This window comes from Argentina anserina, chromosome 3 (genome assembly GCF_933775445.1).
Source record: "Argentina anserina chromosome 3, drPotAnse1.1, whole genome shotgun sequence".
Classification (NCBI taxonomy): Eukaryota; Viridiplantae; Streptophyta; class Magnoliopsida; order Rosales; family Rosaceae; genus Argentina; species Argentina anserina.
The window spans coordinates 33,416,196-33,434,359 of NC_065874.1; the positions used below are offsets into that span (position 1 = coordinate 33,416,196).

The following is an 18,164-nucleotide window of genomic DNA, read 5'->3' on the forward strand; positions in this document are numbered from 1 at the left end:
ACAACATTAGTGTGTTTTTATTAAAAAAAAAAATCATCCTTGGTTCAGGTGCAAATAATTACAACCCGAAATCCAAAAAGAAACAAACGGCCCAAACCCACGACCCGGCTCCAGACCCATGTCGGACTCTCCGTCTTCTTCCTTCTATACCAAAACCCCGCTGCTGAAGTTAACTTCACTCTCACTCTCACTCTCACTCTCTCTCTCTCTCTCTCTCGGGTTTATCTTCCCTCCTAAAACCCAGACCCTCCCAATTTCACAGAGCAAACCTCTTCTCCAAATCACAATGCAACGAAACGACGACGTACGCTTCATCTCATTCCCCTCTCTCAAAATCCCCCGCGCTCCTCCTCCTCCGCCGCCGCCGCCGCCGTTCGACCTCCGCTCCCTCTTCTCCAAAAACTCGCTGAGTCAACTCATCGCCTCGATCAAATCCCGCTCGCCTGTCCTCAACCGTCCCCAACCTCTTCCCGCCGAGCCGAATCCGCCGCTTCTCTGCTCGGCGTCGCTGTCCCTGACTCGCTCCCGCGGCTCGGCCGACGACCGGAGCTGGCCGGTCAGGAAGTCTCCGCTGCTGTGCTCGGCCTCGTTGTCGCTGTCCCGGTCCGACGAGTCGTCGACCCGGTCGGGATCGGAGGAGAGGGTTTTGATAAGCGAGGTGCTGATAAGGAACAAGGACGGCGAGGAGCTGGAGAGGAAGGACCTGGAATTGGAGGCCTTAGGAGCACTCAAGGCGTGCCGAGCCAACTCGGCGCTGACTGTGAGAGAGGTGCAGGAAGACGTGCATAGGATCATTGACAGCGGCTACTTCTGTCAGTGTATGCCTGTGGCTATTGATACTAGGGATGGTATCAGATTGATCTTTCAGGTAGTTATGCATTGTTTGTCGAAATTGAAATCGAATTTCGAGCATGTGAACCAAGCATTAAGTGTTTATTGTTCATATTTATTGTGCTGAGGTTACTGTGTGTGCAATGTTCACGTTACTTTTTGTGATTCTGTGAGCTGACATTAGTTGTTATAGTTCATGTTATTGTATGCAATTGTTGGGTGAGGCTTTGTGCAGGTGTGGTGTGCGTATAGGTTGTTGGAGAGAAACTAAGTCGAGTAGTTTGTGCTTCCTTTTTTGTTGGTTTAAGACTTGAAGTATAGGGAGAGAGCATAAAGAAAGTGAAAGTAGTGATTATTTAAGTGAAGAATTAGTTTTTGCAGTTGATAATGAACTTGAGTATAGTTGTGCTTCAGATGAAGTTTGCGTAGCATTGCATCGTAGCTAAGCTGGTACTCATGTGGTAAGTAGGGAAAGAGATTAAAGTAAGTGAAAGTAGTGGTTTTGTGACCCGAGCGTTTGTTCTTATTTTTCATAAGATGGTGCAGACTCATGCATATGAATAGGCTTTTCTTATCCAATTGGAGATGGGACTATGAGAATAATCTGAATTCCTTTTCTTTTAATGCTGCAAGGTAAAACCAAACCAGGAATTCCAAGGGCTGGTATGTGAAGGGGCAAATGTTCTTCCTGCCAAGTTTCTTAAGGATGCATTTTATGATGGATATGGTAGGTTTTTCTTCAATGGCTTATATACCTATTCACGGCTGCATGTCTGGAGTTCAGATGCTTTGCATGAAAGATCTTTTGTTTTTCTAGTGCCACTTTTCATATGTGAGGAGGCTTATATTTATTTTAGATTTTGGTGTCAAGTTGTGCAGGAAAAGTTATTAATCTAAAGCGTTTGAATGAAGTAATCACATCCATTAATGACTGGTACATGGATCGGGGACTTTTTGCAATGGTTTGTTTCCCATCACTATAATATTTGACTTTGTATGTTACATTCTTATCATTTAGACAGTCGAATTTATTATTTTTAGTGCTGTAGAATATCAAATTACTCCTCAGGCTCAAACACTTTCTTTCTTTCCAATGATCTACATAATAGTTACATTTTTTTTTTACCTTCGGTGTAGGTTTCAGCTGTTGAGGTTCTATCAGGAGGTATTCTGAAGTTACAAGTTTCAGAAACTGAAGTCAATAACATTGCTATACGATTCCTTGACAGGAAGACGTAAGATTCTGATCATTAGCTATACTTGAATTTAAAGTATCTGGAAAAGGTGCAATGGCAGTTGACAAGATTTCTTGACTAATTAGGGGTGAGCCAACTACAGGGAAGACAAAGCCAGAAACGATTCTTCGCCAACTCACAACTAAAAAAGGACAGGTACTTATCTGGAACTATCTTGAACGATAAGTTTTACAGTGGTATTTGGGGACATTAGGTTTGCTTTAAGGGACTGCCCTTATTGTCTAGTTATGCTCAGTGTTTTGGAAAATCTTCTTTGTTTCAATTTTCTTTTATATGCGAGGAAATTTTTTTTTTTGTTGATTTCCTTTTTGGATGTAAGATTCGTAATTTGCGAGAGAAGGTCATAAATAGAAAGTGACAGTTAATTACTGAACTTTCCTTGTGCTCAAACCTTTAACAATAGTTTTGTAGTACCATGAAGGATCCACTATATATCTCAAATCAGTGGGTTGTGTGCATTTACATTTTCTGGGTTGGCAACTAGAGTCTAGTAATATTTCTCTCTTAGTCATCATGTATTTGTGCATAGGTGGTTCTTTGATAAAGTGATTCACTAAATCTAGTTTTGAGATGTCCACTAATAAAGGGATGCAACTTGGGGTGATGCCTATGTAGGTCTATAGTATGCTTCAAGGAAAGAGAGATGTGGAAACTGTATTAACTATGGGGCTTATGGAAGATGTTAGTATTATTCCCCAACCAGCAGGTGGTGTATAAGTAATTCAGTTGAGATAATTGTTTTAATGGTTGTGACATGGATACGGGTGAATTTGTTTTCTAAAATTATTTCAAATTTGTAGACAGTGGTAAGGTCGATATTGCAATGAATGTCGTTGAGCGGCCAAGTGGAGGTTTTTCTGCTGGTGGTGGTATATCAAGTGGGTAAGTCAAATGAGGGATTCACACAGATTGACGTTTATGTCAAGATTGAGTTTAAAGATTAGTTTTGTAGTGTTAAATCCTAACTTTCATTTTTTTTGCTTCTATTTTTAGAATAACAAGTGGCCCTCTGTCAGGACTCATCGGAAGGTAATGATACTATACATTATCATTTGTTCTTCTTGTCTAGTGTTTCATGTTTTTTTTTTCTTTTCTGGTGCCAAGCTATTCATATATCATCTTGATTCATTAGATCTAGTTAGATAAGTTTTTCACCACTCTTTGTTACTGGTGCAAAGTGTGGGTTGGTTAGACTCCCCCATGACTTACAACAGAAAGGGCTAGTACTTTATATATATATTGTATATGCTTTTATAATCATATCATATGCTTTACTCTTGATTCCTATTTTTGAAATTAAACATTAGAGGCCAGGGCTAGTGTCTGAAACTTCAATTAGTAGAGCATACCAAGGCAAATTGGATTCTCAGACTGATACCTGAACAAATGAACAGGGTACTTGTTCTAGATTCTTGGACATTAGAGCTGACTAATCTCGTTTAGGACAGGTAACCCTTTTGAAGTCGATAGAAAGTAATGTTCAGCATACTTTGGAATGTGAAATAAAAAGAGCAGATGACTAGGGTATCAACTGCAGAGACTGTTTCGCTGACAATTGTGGTGCTACCCTGTAACATTTGTATTTCTTGTGTATAAAAAAAGTTTATACATACAATATACAAGTGTTCTTACATTCAAATTGTAGTTAGAGAGATTTGTCAACTGCGTGTGCTTGTCATCTAGTGTCGCTCCAAGTTCGTAACTCTTAAGGTTCCGTTTTTACGCTTTCAATGTTCTTTGTGTGCATTGCAGCTTTGCCTATTCTCATAGAAATCTCTTTGGAAGAAACCAAAAGCTGCATGTTTCCTTAGAGAGGGGCCAGATAGACTCTTTATTTCGTATAAACTACTCAGACCCATGGATTTCAGGAGATGATAAGAGGACATCCCGGACGATTATGGTTCAGGTAGTTTACTGTTTTATGTTTCTAGTGCTAGGTTTTCTGACTATTCTTACTATTCTAAATTTTGATGAGATGATTGCCCATTTTTTTCTTCTATTTAGAATTCAAGGACCCCTGGCACACTTATCCACGGTAATCAACTTGATGGTAGCAACTTCACCATTGGTCGCATCTCGGCTGGTATCGATTTCAGCCGACCAATTAGGCCTAATTGGAGCGGCACGGCTGGGCTTACCTTTCAGGTGCTGATGCATTTATGTTTGTTTTTCTGTTTGCGTGTATGAGCTTTAACATTGGACTGCTTGTGACGTTCGTTAGAAGATTGGCTTAATTAGTTTATTGTATCTCATGTAACTCCATATTATGGATAATTGTTGCAGCATGCTGGTGCTCGTGATGACAAAGGAAGTCCTATTATCAAGGATTTCTTTAGTAGTCCCCTAACTGCAAGGTACTCGATCTGAAAACAATCCATGTACACTCTTATTAGTTCAGTTTTCATGTCTTAATTTATATTTTCTTATGAGAAAACACTTGCATTTCTCTCACCATTGTCTTTTGTTGTTTTGCAGTGGTAATAGCTATGATGAGATGTTGCTTGCTAAAGTTGAGACTGTCTATACAGCTTCTGGTGACCGTGGGTCTTCAATGGTAGTCTTCCACTGTTTTTCTACGGTTATACCTCTCTCACTGTTTAATTTTGATATCTAACTTTATGATCTCGTGCAGTTAAAATTCAACATGGAACAAGGACTCCCGGTTTTGCCTGATTGGCTGTTTTTCAACAGGATGACCGCTCGTGCCAGGCAAGATCTAGAAATTGGCGTTGCACACCTTCTTTTTAGGTACAGCAGCTGAAAAGTTTCTGCAAAACCATAAATTTTTGTTGCAAGGTTCCTCGTGCTCTGATTCCCCAGATATTTTATACTTTTCTTGTCTTCCAAGGTAAAGTAATTGATCTTCTTGTTTGGTGTTTTTTCCCCCTCTTTCATTACTAGCTTATCTGGTGGCCATGTGATTGGGAACTTCCCACCACATGAAGCATTTGCCATTGGAGGAACAAATAGTGTAAGAGGTTATGAAGAAGGTGCAGTGGGCTCTGGTAGATCTTATGCAGTTGCCTCTGGAGAAATTTCTTTCCCCCTGGTATGCTTTTCATAAGATTGTTCGTGTACAAACTCTCCTTAAGATTGAGTACTCTGTTGCTGGTATGCTTTTCATCAGATTTGAACAGAAGTACTGTGTACAAACTTTTCCTGATCTCTTTTCTACAATATTGACTTGATTTGATCCATCACTATGTCCTGTCCTATTGTTGCAGGTTGGGCCAGTTGGGGGAGTTTTATTTGCCGACTATGGCACAGATCTTGGATCAGGTCCAAATGTTCCTGGTAGGTCTCTCTACATTTTGATTTGCACTCTGTTTAAATTCTCCTGCCTTCCCCCCCCCCCCCCCCTTTTTTTGGTCTATCTAAGCGGGGGCGGGGGGTGTCATGGTGTCATGACTTTGCAAAAGGAGCTGTTGCAATGTTATCCTCTTAGGTTTAAACATGTTTAAAAAGTCTGCCAATTTCTTCATTTGCTAAGATGTCAGATGAGCCATTTGATGTAATAAGAGATTGGGGTGCGGTTGTCTGATAAAATTCTTTAAAATGACAAAGAACTCGTATTCCATAATTCCCCCAACACTTTAAATAATACCCTTGAAGGTTTTTAATTTGACTTCTATGTTGATTTAGGTGATCCTGCCGGAGCTCGGCTGAAGCCTGGAAGTGGGCATGGATATGGGTTGGGCATCAGATTAGACTCGCCTTTAGGACCACTTCGTCTTGAATATGCATTTAACGATAGGGGTGCCCCGAGATTTCACTTTGGGGTCGGTCAGCGGAACTAGATCATTGTATTCTAATTTTTTTCATTTATTTTTGCTCATGTTGTATAGATTCATAAGGAAAGGCTTTCCCCCTTTCAAATCGTTTATTCATCAGACATCAGATTGCCGTCTTCTTATCCTCCATCAGTTTATATATTTAGTCACTAACTTGCATATTCCTTGCAAATTATCTGGCTCACGCTTTCGAGTCACTTGTAAATCATTTTTGGTCTGTTCGCTCGTGATCGGCTCTCAAATGGAGAGAATGGCAAGTTTTCAGTTACTGGTGGTTAGATTAGTTTGCTTTCATAAGACAACAAAAAAAAGAACAAAGAATTTGGAGGTTCATGGATAGGGAGTTCGTGAGAAGATGCGTGTTTTCGTCGTGGCATTTGAATTTCGTGTTGTGAATAGGGAGTTCTTGGACGTGCAATTCCGAACTAAGACTGTTTGGATACAATACCAGGAGGGCTAACACCAGTAGTGCAGAAATGCTTGGTGCATTTTTGCTGTGAATTACATATGTTAATTACAATTTACTGTGGATCAGTTGTGTATCAGGATTTCTTGTCTTGTTATTTTATTTTATTTTATTTTATCAAATGTCATCAGATGCATGCAATTGTGATATGCCAAGTAAAGTCTCAACTGCCCCTAAATACCTTGATCTTGAAGACTTGAACTTAGACAAGCTAAAACTCCTGATCTCGAACTTAGACAATTAGTAAATTCGGATGCCTTTATTCTTATACTCTGACGTCTTTATATAAGCATTACTTCACGCATGGCATATTGGCATGTCATAGTGTGAAAACATTGATAGCCTTCAAGCCTTCCACATTTCACGTTCAATGTTTTCATGCAAATTATTAATTGTATGTCTCTTCATTAATTAGGCAGCACCCACCTTATCACCATGGTTTTGTTTCTTCATTTCAACAATTCATCCTCTGTCTTATTGCTCTACCATGCATGCAGCCTTCTTCAATCACTTGGTTACCGGCCAAAGGAATAATTTCTTGTGCTTTCTTCATGTGCAATTCATTCACCGCCCCAAAGGTAATGCACCTCCAACTAGGACGGACCAACCCAACAGGAAACTGCTCTTCTCTGCGGAGCCTCCATCTACCTTATCATCAGATTATATATATATATATATATATATATATATATATATGTATATGTATATCAGTCCCTATCCAGAGTGAAGCTTCACTCTGAAATTTTAGAGTGAAGTTCCAATTTTGGCACACTTTTCGGTCAAATTTTTTCACCATAATTGATTCAATATTTAGGTATGCTATTCAAGATCATCTCTACAAAATTTCACCTAATTCGGACATCGTTAAGGTATTGAAATTAGATTAAATCAATGAATGAATTAAAACTGTTCAACGTGAACCGTTCGTGTAAATCTCAATTTTGAAAGCTCAAACCATTGTCAAATTGGATGAAACTTTGTAGAGATGATCTTGAATAACATACCTAAATATTGAATCACTTATGGTGAAAAAATTTAACCGAAAAGTGTGCCAAAATTGGAACTTCACTATAAAATTTCAGAGTGAAAATTCACTCTGGATAAGGACTATATATATAATGAGTCCATATGCCGGGGATTCATATGGCCTTTTCCAGAATCGTGGGGTCACTAATACGTTGGTCTGTCAAGCATCGTGGTATTTGAATGATCAATGTTCACTTCTTGGATGTGCAATTTCTGACCAAGAGATTGCTTGAATACGATACCAGGTCTCCAGAATACTAAGATAACACCAGTAGAGCGCAAATAGATATGCTTGGTGCTTTCTGTTCCAATTGACTGTGGACCCACTGGACCACGTACACCTACTTCGGAATTTTCTGATGTAAAATTAACTAAACACAAACACATGCATTTCCTACTTCCATGCGTTACAGTTAGATAGTTAATTAGAACTATGGTTATTGGCAATCAATTGACAAGACAGGGACGCAGAAGCTCTCGCTACTTAGCAATCTTCGGTTGCTCGACGTCCCACCATGGCCACCAAGCAGCTGAGCAGGACTTCCAATTGGCCAAAACTCCCACAACTTTAATACACGAGCTCGATCTCCACCATAAGTAGCCAAATTAAATCATGCAAAATAGCATGACCGCCATTAAGCTTTATTAAGACCTCTGGCAGTAGTTTACATATATTTCGTATAATTAAAGACCATTAGTAAACCATGAAAAGAGCAGTCAAATTGCTAGAACCACATATACCAAGTATATCTTCTACAGACTTATAGGTATACTCACATAAATTCAGTACACCAAATTTCAAAACATAAATTTTGGTACACCAGATTCCAAGTTATGCCCATTAATCATACAACGTCATCAACACCGTTAGGATGTCAAAAAATTAAGGGGTAATTTAGTCTTTCAAGTCTGAGCACTCAACCTTCTCTCTCATCTTACTGTGGGCACCTCCCTCACCTCACTCTCTCTCTCTCTCTCTCTCTCTCTCTCTCTCTCTCTCCGTCCCTCAAATTCCTTCATGGACGTAAACACAGAAGAAACATGCAGTTAGTTTGATAGGCCTCAAATCCCTCCATACAAAACTTTTGACGGCAAGAAAACCTTCCATCCTTTCCATATTCTAGCACCTAAGAAGCAGACCAAATCTGAATCGCTGAATCGCACAAAGGTTGTACTTCAAAGTCATTAATAGGCCAATAACTCCATGAATCAAATGGATCCTTTGAGATATAGATTCAGATGTGAAATAACCTCCGAGCCGAGCTGAGTCCCTCCGCAAGTCTAGAACTCGTACTGTCGTCAGCAGCGGTGGACACAGTGGAGACATAGTCTTCGGAGGCCATTACTAGGAGTTTGGGTAGTAGAGTGGGTGGGTGAGGTATATAAAGAGAGACGATAATCGTCAACCTAACTAGAAATCGCCGAATTCATGATTATATCCGAGACATAGTTCAGGTTCTATTAGGTGTTGAGAAACTGATGGTGGAAGGGTCAACGGAGTGGTGGAGGATGTTGAAAGGGACAGCTGTCAAGGGACTGAGTGAGGAATGAGGTGCCGGCATGAGCGATTGAGCAGAAGGGATAAAGGGATTTATGAGTCCGAATCGACAAAATGTCGGGGGATGTGTGTGAGAGAGAAAGAGACCGACTTGCCCCTGAAAAATGTGACACATATCACTAAAACTAACGACGTCATGACGGTATGTACATATATTATACATATATTAAGTCGGGTTTCTAATGTGATGTAGCAAAATTCATGTGTTAGAAAGTTAATGTACTGATATTAATAGTGGGTTTAAATTGATGTACTATTACCAAAAAATTTCCAAATTAATATGTAAATTTGTGGTCGTACTATGCCCTAATAGGAGTATCAATGGCTTGATTCGTCTTCCAAAAGTATGGCCTCATGCCGTCATGTATATAATGAAATGTTCCATCATCGATCATCGATCATCGAAATGAGGAACCGTATTGTCGAACTAACCATTTTTAATTTCCAGGGCATAGTCTTTTCTACCAATAACATTGTCTACCAAAAGTTTTGAATCACCTAATTCAATCTGTTTACATTTTTCAAAGCAATCCATCTTCAAAAGTTCCAATTTTTTCAACAACAATTTTGGAAACTTACACAGTAGGTTAAGCTAGTTTGAGCACATTCATGGAAAGTAGATAGATACCCAACGAGATTCCAAGCACTGAACAAGATGGTTCGCACATAATGCATTTTGATACGTACGTATACATAAGTTTTTCGTATAATGTGATTGATGCAATGATGTGCATGCTTGAGTTTGTTTCATAAACAGGAAGTATCACTATAACATGAAAAGGTTGAGACCCCCTTTACTCGATTTTGTATATATGTACGTTTATATAAGCTAGCTGGTGCTTGTTTTCTTCGGGCCTCAATTTCTGAAGGACATAGTACTCAAAATAAAGAATCATCATTCAAATTGTTCCCAAGTCTTGTGTTATATATGTCCAAGATGTTTCGTCCTTTTCTTTTCACTGATCTTTTCTTTGTTTTCATAATATGTGATTCAAGATATTGTTAATTATAAAAGCATGGGCCGTGCATGTTAATGCTCGCACTTGAGAGCAGATATCAGTCAATATCTTCCATTTACATTTGGTACATGATTGATCTATCTTCTTCCTGATTTGGCCTATCTATATATCTTTGAAAACTTCAGCTCCAATTAAGATGTGATTTGACTGAATGTATACATATCCGTGTACACATAATATCCGTCCATCATACATACGATGCAAAATCAAGTTATAAATTTTCTCCCAAATTATTGTTTTTTTTTACAAATAATAACTATTTTCAGAATGAAATAATTGTGTATTATTGAATGATATGGGGGTCTATATATAGGCATTACAAAACCACAATCTCGTAGGATTCAGAGTCCTAATCTATTACGGAGATGTTAACCTATCTCCTAACAGGAAACCTATTAGGCTAAGACACACACAAGGGTAGAATAATAATTCTCCCGGAACACTCCCCCTTGTGTCACATGGTACACACATTGTTGCCTCGGTAAAAACCTTGTCAAGCAAAATAAAACCTCTTAGGTAAAAACAAAAGCTTGATCGAAGGGAAAAAGAGCACAACGCACCGTCTACATTTGATAGCATCTTGTGAGGTAGACTCCCCCTGAAGTCTACGAAACAACTCCCCCTGACTAGTGCCATAATCATGGAGTACAAAGAACAACGTATACAACGTTCATTACGTGCTTCTCAAACGTAGTCTTGGGCTAATGATTAATCATTAATCTAGCCACACATCATTAGATCATACATGCTATACTTAGCCAAACTTAGATCTTAGGAAACAAGATTGCATAACAACTCAAAACAAGAGTTTGCAATGAAAATCAGAATCTCGGATAGAATGACCTTTACTCACTTAAACGGCCATAACTTCTTCGTCAAAATAGGTATTAGCGAACCGTAAAATGTTCTGAAAATTAGACACCAGTGGCTTTCCAGTGACATAAGTTTCACAACCTCATCCGATCGGAGCAGTTCACAATGCTCTGTCGAAGTTGACTGACTTGCAAATTTCCGGACAGAACTGTCCTACTTTGCTAAAACGGCCATAACTCACTCAATATGATAGCTATGCAAGAATGGTTGGTGTCCCTGGAAAGTAGACACATAGACCTTTTCAAGGTACCAATTTCACTATATTTCATCGAGCGAGTTGTCTTGTAGGTCTCGTTAAAGTTGACCTACGAAACTGGACAGATTCTGATTTGCCACATTCAATGTGTCTTTCACAAAAGAATGGGGGAATTGACCAATGAAGGACTGATTTTGGTCCGAGATGGAACCGTACGCATCCTCTACGCTACCAGTGTCGACTACTACACCAAGGCGTACGTTGATGTTGCTGGAGCTGCTGGCGGCATTGGTGTGGATAGGATTTGTGTTGGTTCACTAAGTGTATAACTAAACCCATGTCAAATAACCAATGCAAGTCCAATGATGATGCATAGGCGCATAGTTAATCACGTCATAATGAAAGCAATAGTGTCCCAACAATACTTACATATAAGAATCTATTGCTCATTGAATCTCTTCATCATCTATACTTAGACGGAATAGAGAATCAAGAATTAGCTTTCATATGAACACATATGGGTATGAGTTCTTGCAACCGATTGTACTACGTTCTCTCGAACGTCGCAATCAGATTACATAAGCTCTCCGTGGTCTGGAGGCATTTAAAGTCCCTCGGACACTCTCATATCTGCGTCAAGATCCCTTTACAGATATTCTATGACCACTATCATATGCTGCAAATCAGTTTTCATGGACACTACTACTGATCAAGTAGCGGAAAGCAATTATGTCCATAACGAGAGAATATAACTCATCGTAGTCAATACTAGGATAATGAGACAATGTTTGCACCATAAGTCCTGCATGTATCGCATGACTTCATCTTTCTCATTACACTTACGAACAACGATCAACATAAAACAAGTCTAGTTCAGCATGTATCGATTCTTTCCACTTCGGTCAAGTTGCTCATCGTTGATACTTTACAACGGAATAAGAGCATAAGCGAATACATCATCAATCATGGGAGATCAATCCATTAAACACGCGCGCGCGCTGTATATGATCAATTTGTGAGATTTATATTCTTCTCTAACATCAACAAAAGGAGTTTGTAGCGTCCCACATAAACTTCGTTGATACACATATTTAGAGAATATCTCTTGATGATGGGCGAAATACTTGTGCCTACGCATCTTGCTTTTTTCTGATTTTGATTCCAGAGAATAATGGTCTCCCTCTCATCTAGGTAGGAGCCAAGACCGAAGCTATGACCCTTACTAGTCCATCTTTGCGTTTGCCGCCCTTGTTTTGTGGTGCAATACCACGGGTGCCGACAACACCACAGCGTACGATTGTGTCATCGCCGACTTCCTTCCCAGTGTCAGGCATGGTGCCAACGGTGATTGGACCAGGTCATATGAAATTCTCTCATATTCTGAGAGTTCCAACCTTACCGGTACATCACAACATTTATGTGCGATCTCGTCACTTTCGCAATATCGGTAAAGTCATTGAGCATCGAATCTTTGACTTTCTGGAGGTAGATAATGCGTTGCACATTTTCTCACTTTGAGTAATGCGGGATCTTAATGAGACATAGTGCCACACCACGTCAATTCCTGGCGTTAAAACCGGAATGGGAGGATTCCATATCTCCCCCTAACGACGGGAAGTATGTCTCATCAAAGTGACCGTATGCTAATATCGAAGGATAAAGATCAACGGTTGTAGATGGGAAATAGCGGACAAGTGTTGGTGATTCATAAATCATAACCAACCAGAATACTTAATCGTTTCAAGTAGACCCATTGAGATAACTACAATAGAGGCACATAAACAATTTTAACCAAATAGGCGTTTAATGAAAAGAATGTTGGGATTGTATCTAGTAACCATCTGGTACGCACTAAACGCTTGGCAAGTTGTGGGTTCAAAACGAATAAGTGTCGCTGCATGCAACATCACTACATATCTCCATGCAAAAATCGGCAGGTTAGTACCCATAACCAAGTCCGAGCTCTGCTAGATCGTACACTGAATGAACATGAGGAATAATATGTTCAACGACGATCCCAGTAGACATGCAAAATGAAATCATCAAATTCGTGGGGGTGAACGCTCCAACGGTATCCAATCAAATAGATTTGAGAGGATAGGAAGGGTGGTGAGCCCTTAGGATGATGATCATAGCTAAAACCTTTAGCGAATGCAACGTTTCTTGTGGAAAGCAAAGCGACGTGTGACCAACCCGTCGATGCTCTTAACCTATACCATAAAAGTACCGAAAAATGTCCGTATTCGGTTGGATAGGGTCCACTAATGTCACCTTAAATACTTCGTAAGAATGGAATGTTCTCGGTTGGAGCCTTAGCAAATAAGGACTTCCTTGAAATCTAGCAAAAGAACAAGCTTTGCAAAATGAGCTATGGACATCATAGATTCTTATGGAGGTATTAGAAAACACGGGAGGCATCACAAGCTCCTGTGAAGGAGGGGATTTCGCCACCGACGGCCTTAATGCCATGGAGCCGCCGAAATAGGCAGGCTCGGCCTCACCGTGTGGAGCATGGGTGAGGTGGTTCTCCAATCGCTTCGTGAACATGAAAAATAGATGATAATGTGAATTTCAAAGAACTCGAATCATTATATCTTGTTCAAAATGACCAAAACACGATCATGTAAAAACCAAGAAGACAGTAAAACCGAACCCATGATTCAAAGAATCTTGAGTTATATAAAGCTACTACTGCAGGCAAGCAAAACTATGTCTGCAGGCTAACAAAGCTACTGTCGAAGCTTGAAAAAGATACTGTCAATGAAATCTGACAGATTTATTCGTCTCCATTCTTAACACAAATATCAAGATGAAAATCCATCATTGGCATGTATGTCCTTTAAAACTTAGTAAGACACGAAGATATAGAACACAATCTCCGCACGAGATCCGTAAAACAACTACCTGATCTGAAAAAATTGTCAGAAAAACTCACCGGAAACTGGCGGCACCGATTACCGGAAAACCGGCAGGCGGCGGCCGGAAACTGACCGGTATGGAGGCCAGAACTTCAGGTCCGACAGGGGACGCTGGTAGGAACCGGGTGGCGGTGCCGGAAACGCCAGAATATGGCAGGAAACGCCAGAATATGGCCGGAAGGTGGCGAATACGCCGGAAAACGTTCCGGAAACGCCGGAAAAGTAACCGGAAAAACGACGTCAATTTTGACGTTCCGAGATCCGTTTTCTAAATTTGAAGGTCCAACATCACAATGTAGTGCTATTGGGGTCCCATGTAACCCAAAAGCGGCCAATTTAAAAACCACGTGAGTTGCAAACGTTGACCATGCATGCTAAGCCAAGGCAAATAAAATTCTCACGAGTCCATCTTGTAAACAAGAAATACGAGAAATTTTATTGAATATGCCAATATGTAATACAACACAACCAAACTTCCAATTCTAATAGACGACTTAAGCTAAAGTCAAGCAAGAAACATGGCAATGCCAACGTCATACTTGAAAAATAGTAAGCAGAAAACATAGTCAAAATAGATTGACTAATCAAAAGTCTGTAGCAACAAAATATTGCATATCGGATCGGGCGGAGCCTTAGCCTGAGGCTCAAAAATGTTTGCTTACTTGAGAATGGAAGAATGTTACTTTTCCATCTCCAAAATTCCCTCAGGAAATAGATACAGGTGCCAAAAATGGCATGCGTTTCTTGGATGTGGAGTATACATCAAGGTCAACTATGATAATACAACGTCATAAACGTTCATTAAATCACTTGAAGTGTGTCCCATATAATTCGTTATTTTTGGAATTTTTTGTCAGCAAATAGTTCTACTTCAGAGTAATGAATCAACTCAAATAAATGAGTACGTAGACCTTGGGATTATCGTTTATAGACATGAGTTTAAGAAAACTCAAACATTCAAATAACAGTCGCGATGGCGACGCATTCATGAGAAACGAGGGTTGTATAGGTTTTGAATAATCGAAATATTCAAGTATGTAACCGGAATTAGAAGGGTTGTCATGTATATGGTCACAAAATAATCGATGCATATCGGCGATTCTCATGATCGCACCCAAAACAGCGGTGTACTCAGACAACCACACGAAATCGATTTCTTCCCTTTAAATAATAATGTGACTCCCCCAGGACCGTCACACGAAAAACGTCGACCAAGAGGAGAATCATATCCCTCTTTGGTCTCATCGGCGTTATAAGAAAGACCGGAAAAGAAGACATGAAAAAAGCTAATAGCGCCCGATAATTTATATATATATGTTTAAAAGCAGCAACTTTAAGAAAAACATACTTGTTGGTCTGCCAAATAGACCGCATATAATTAAATTGCTCTGCAAATCGATCGTCATGCAAGAAGTTGCTTGATGAATTCCTTTTCGATCTTCATACTGATGTCATAAATTGCGCATGAGTAACGTCCGTCTCAGTCATGGATGTCATCACAGTGGTACGACAATTGATCATTTTTCATTTGAAGGTTTGTAGTATACAGGAGTAGCTTCTTTTGAGCGAAGTCATTGCTTGTGAATTTCACGTTTCTTAGGTGAATATGCGGGAGGAGCAATTGTGAATGCTTTGATACGGGGACTTACGGGGCAAAAATATGTTTTTGCGGAGCGAATGCGGATGAGACCCTGCGAGGCTGCGTGCAGGGGCAGCAGGGGGGTCGCAGGGGCTACAGGACAGCAGGGCAGGATGCATGGGCTCCAAGGGTCGCGAGCGGGGCTGCAGGTGTCGCGAGCGGGGCTGCAAGTGTCGCGAGCAGGGCTGCATGTGTCGCGAGCAGGGCTGCAGGGGTCGCGATCGGGGCTGCAGAGGTCGCGAGCGGGGCTGCAGGTGTTGCGAGCAGGGCTGCGTGCGGAGCTGCAGGGGGGGCTACAGGGCTGGGAGCAGGGGCTGTATGCGTGGCTGGGAGCAGGGGCTGCAATGCGGCGGCGAGCAGGAGGCGCGCCGGCGGATGAAGAGAAAGAAAGAAAATTCTAGGGCTCTAAAAGTTTCAGGGTTTTAGGGCAAAATGCGTGATAACGTCTTTCAGGATGAAATAATTGTGTATTATTAAATGATATGGGGGCCTATATATAGGCATTATAAAACCACAATCCCGTATGATTCAGAGTCCTAATCTATTACGGATATGCTAATTTATCTCCTAACATGAAACCTATTAGGCTAAGACACACACAAGGGTAGAATAATAATTCTCCCGAAACATGTCTTTTTAACATTTCTCATGGTGTACTTTGGATGATTGTTATAATTGGTTCACAGGAGAGCTGACGACCATGGTTTTCTTGGTGATTCACCTTTATATTTAATTAGCCTTCCTGCGTATGCTATGCACGTGTGGAAGGGTACCTTCGCGCGTGCGATGTCAAGTTCTCATCGATTCTTGGTAAGATGTGTGTACCGAATGGTTACATTCGCGTGTGCAATTAAATTATATTTTTTGTCATATCATGTCTTTTTTTTTAATATTAACGATTTATTGATATCTTCGGACACAACATCCTTGAAAATTAGAAATTGTCGTTCTTGCGATTTCTGAATACATATTTTAAGAAGTATTTCATTCCACATGATAACATCAATTCTCTTGACTCTTTTTGAAAGAAAAGATTCAAAAGAGAATTACATATGAGATACAATCTGAATAACAAAATTATAGATCTTTTTTACATTTTTCAATTACAAAAGGAAAGAGAAGTTAGAGGAATATTTTAATCGGACGCTAGAGCACTACATGGGGAAGCAAATTTTCTTGTAGGAGCTTGTTTTTTGAGATCAGTAAGATTTACTTTCATAGACAATTCTTACCATTTTGCTTCAAGATGATGTTGTTTCTCTAACTGCACCTGGGATCATGATCATACTACTTAAATAGGAGAACGAGTGTAATACTCCTAAGTCCCCAAACAACTAATCATTTCACAATTAGTAAGTGTAATACTCCTAAGTCCCCAAGGTCAAACTGAAAATCATAGATTAGTACTCAACGATCATGCCTCCCTTAGCTTTCTCATTATCATGAGCGATCATAACTAAAACAATTAATTTTTAAGAAATTGAAACCAATTGCGAACAACAATCAAGTCACTGCGAGACCCTAGCCAATATATAACAAAATTCACATCCTCTTTGGAGTAATTGTCACTACAGGTCGACAATTCTGATGAGTAACAAAGAAAACCAAATCAAATAGAGTTGAGAGGAAAACAATATTGGAAAATTACCCAACGACATTGCGATTGAAATTTGATGATTTCAAGATTGAATTTGCTCTTCTTTTCATTCAGAGTGGCTCTAAAAGAAATATAATATAGGATCCTTAATCTCCGACTGTTGAGATCGTGCACCTGCGGTTTTCTCCAAACATTTCTTCTCTTCAACCCCTTTCTCCTCTCCCGTTTTCCTCCGTGTTTATATTTCCTCTCTTTCTTCCTAGTTTACAATACTACCCCTATATTTAGTGTTATCAAAGCCTTTAATTTAGCGAAATATATTTGTTTCATGGGCAAAATCGAAATATGAAATTTTGGTGAAGCTGTTAACACCAAATAAGTGCTTCCAGTTATAGTAGTGAAGATGAAGATATCAAAGGTTGAAATTAAGGGCACGTTTACTTATTGGAAATGTAATGGAAAAGTGAGGGAATGATTTCGGGTATAAAGAATTCCAGTGTTTACCTACATATGGTGGAATTGTAATAGTTGTGGGTCCAACCTCTTCATCAAGAATTAAATCCTTAACAACTCGGAATTGAAAATATAAGGGGGGAGGTAGGATTGGGATTGAAACATCAGGAATCGATATTTCTTCCGATAATATCTTTTATTAATATGATATATTTTCCAAAAAAAAAAGAGAAATATGTTTACTTTTGTTGTCTAACTCTTATGACTTCCTCAACTTAAAAAAGTAATACAAAAATAATTTTGACAAATTTTGGCACAAAAGAGTTACATATAGGAAGTTGATGTTAATATGTAACCTCATGATTAATAGTTTGCAATGAGAGTGACTGAAATATATAACTGTATTTTTAGGTTTATTTTAGTAATCAAACCGAAATTAGTTCAATTCTTAATTCTAATTCCATACAGTAAGTAAACGCTTGATGGAATTCAAAATCTCTCTACTAATTCCGTTCTGTCACTCATTCCTTTAACCACCTAT

At 39.5% G+C, this 18,164-nt stretch overlaps 1 protein-coding gene across 1 annotated transcript; it reads left to right on the top strand.

Moving 5' to 3' along the window:
* The first annotated feature begins 202 nt into the window (after positions 1-202).
* LOC126789422 (outer envelope protein 80, chloroplastic) lies at positions 203-6,050 on the top strand. The gene is made up of 16 exons (XM_050515572.1): positions 203-868; positions 1,465-1,558; positions 1,711-1,793; positions 1,969-2,066; positions 2,153-2,222; positions 2,703-2,793; positions 2,888-2,969; positions 3,081-3,116; positions 3,840-3,993; positions 4,092-4,232; positions 4,371-4,441; positions 4,563-4,641; positions 4,720-4,835; positions 4,989-5,136; positions 5,312-5,381; positions 5,730-6,050. Exons 1-16 carry the CDS (start codon positions 287-289, stop codon positions 5,882-5,884), a joined length of 2,070 nt encoding a protein of 689 aa, XP_050371529.1. The 5' UTR covers positions 203-286; the 3' UTR covers positions 5,885-6,050.
* The last annotated feature ends 12,114 nt before the right edge of the window (positions 6,051-18,164 follow it).

Excerpts from the sequence above, each read along its gene's own strand:
- LOC126789422 (XM_050515572.1), top strand. The coding sequence starts at position 287 with ATGCAACGAAACGACGACGTACGCTTCATCTCATTCCCCTCTCTCAAA. Across the intron at positions 3,994-4,091 it reads CCCGGACGATTATGGTTCAG|AATTCAAGGACCCCTGGCAC; the intron begins GTAGTTTACTGT and ends TCTTCTATTTAG. Across the intron at positions 5,382-5,729 it reads ATCAGGTCCAAATGTTCCTG|GTGATCCTGCCGGAGCTCGG; the intron begins GTAGGTCTCTCT and ends ATGTTGATTTAG.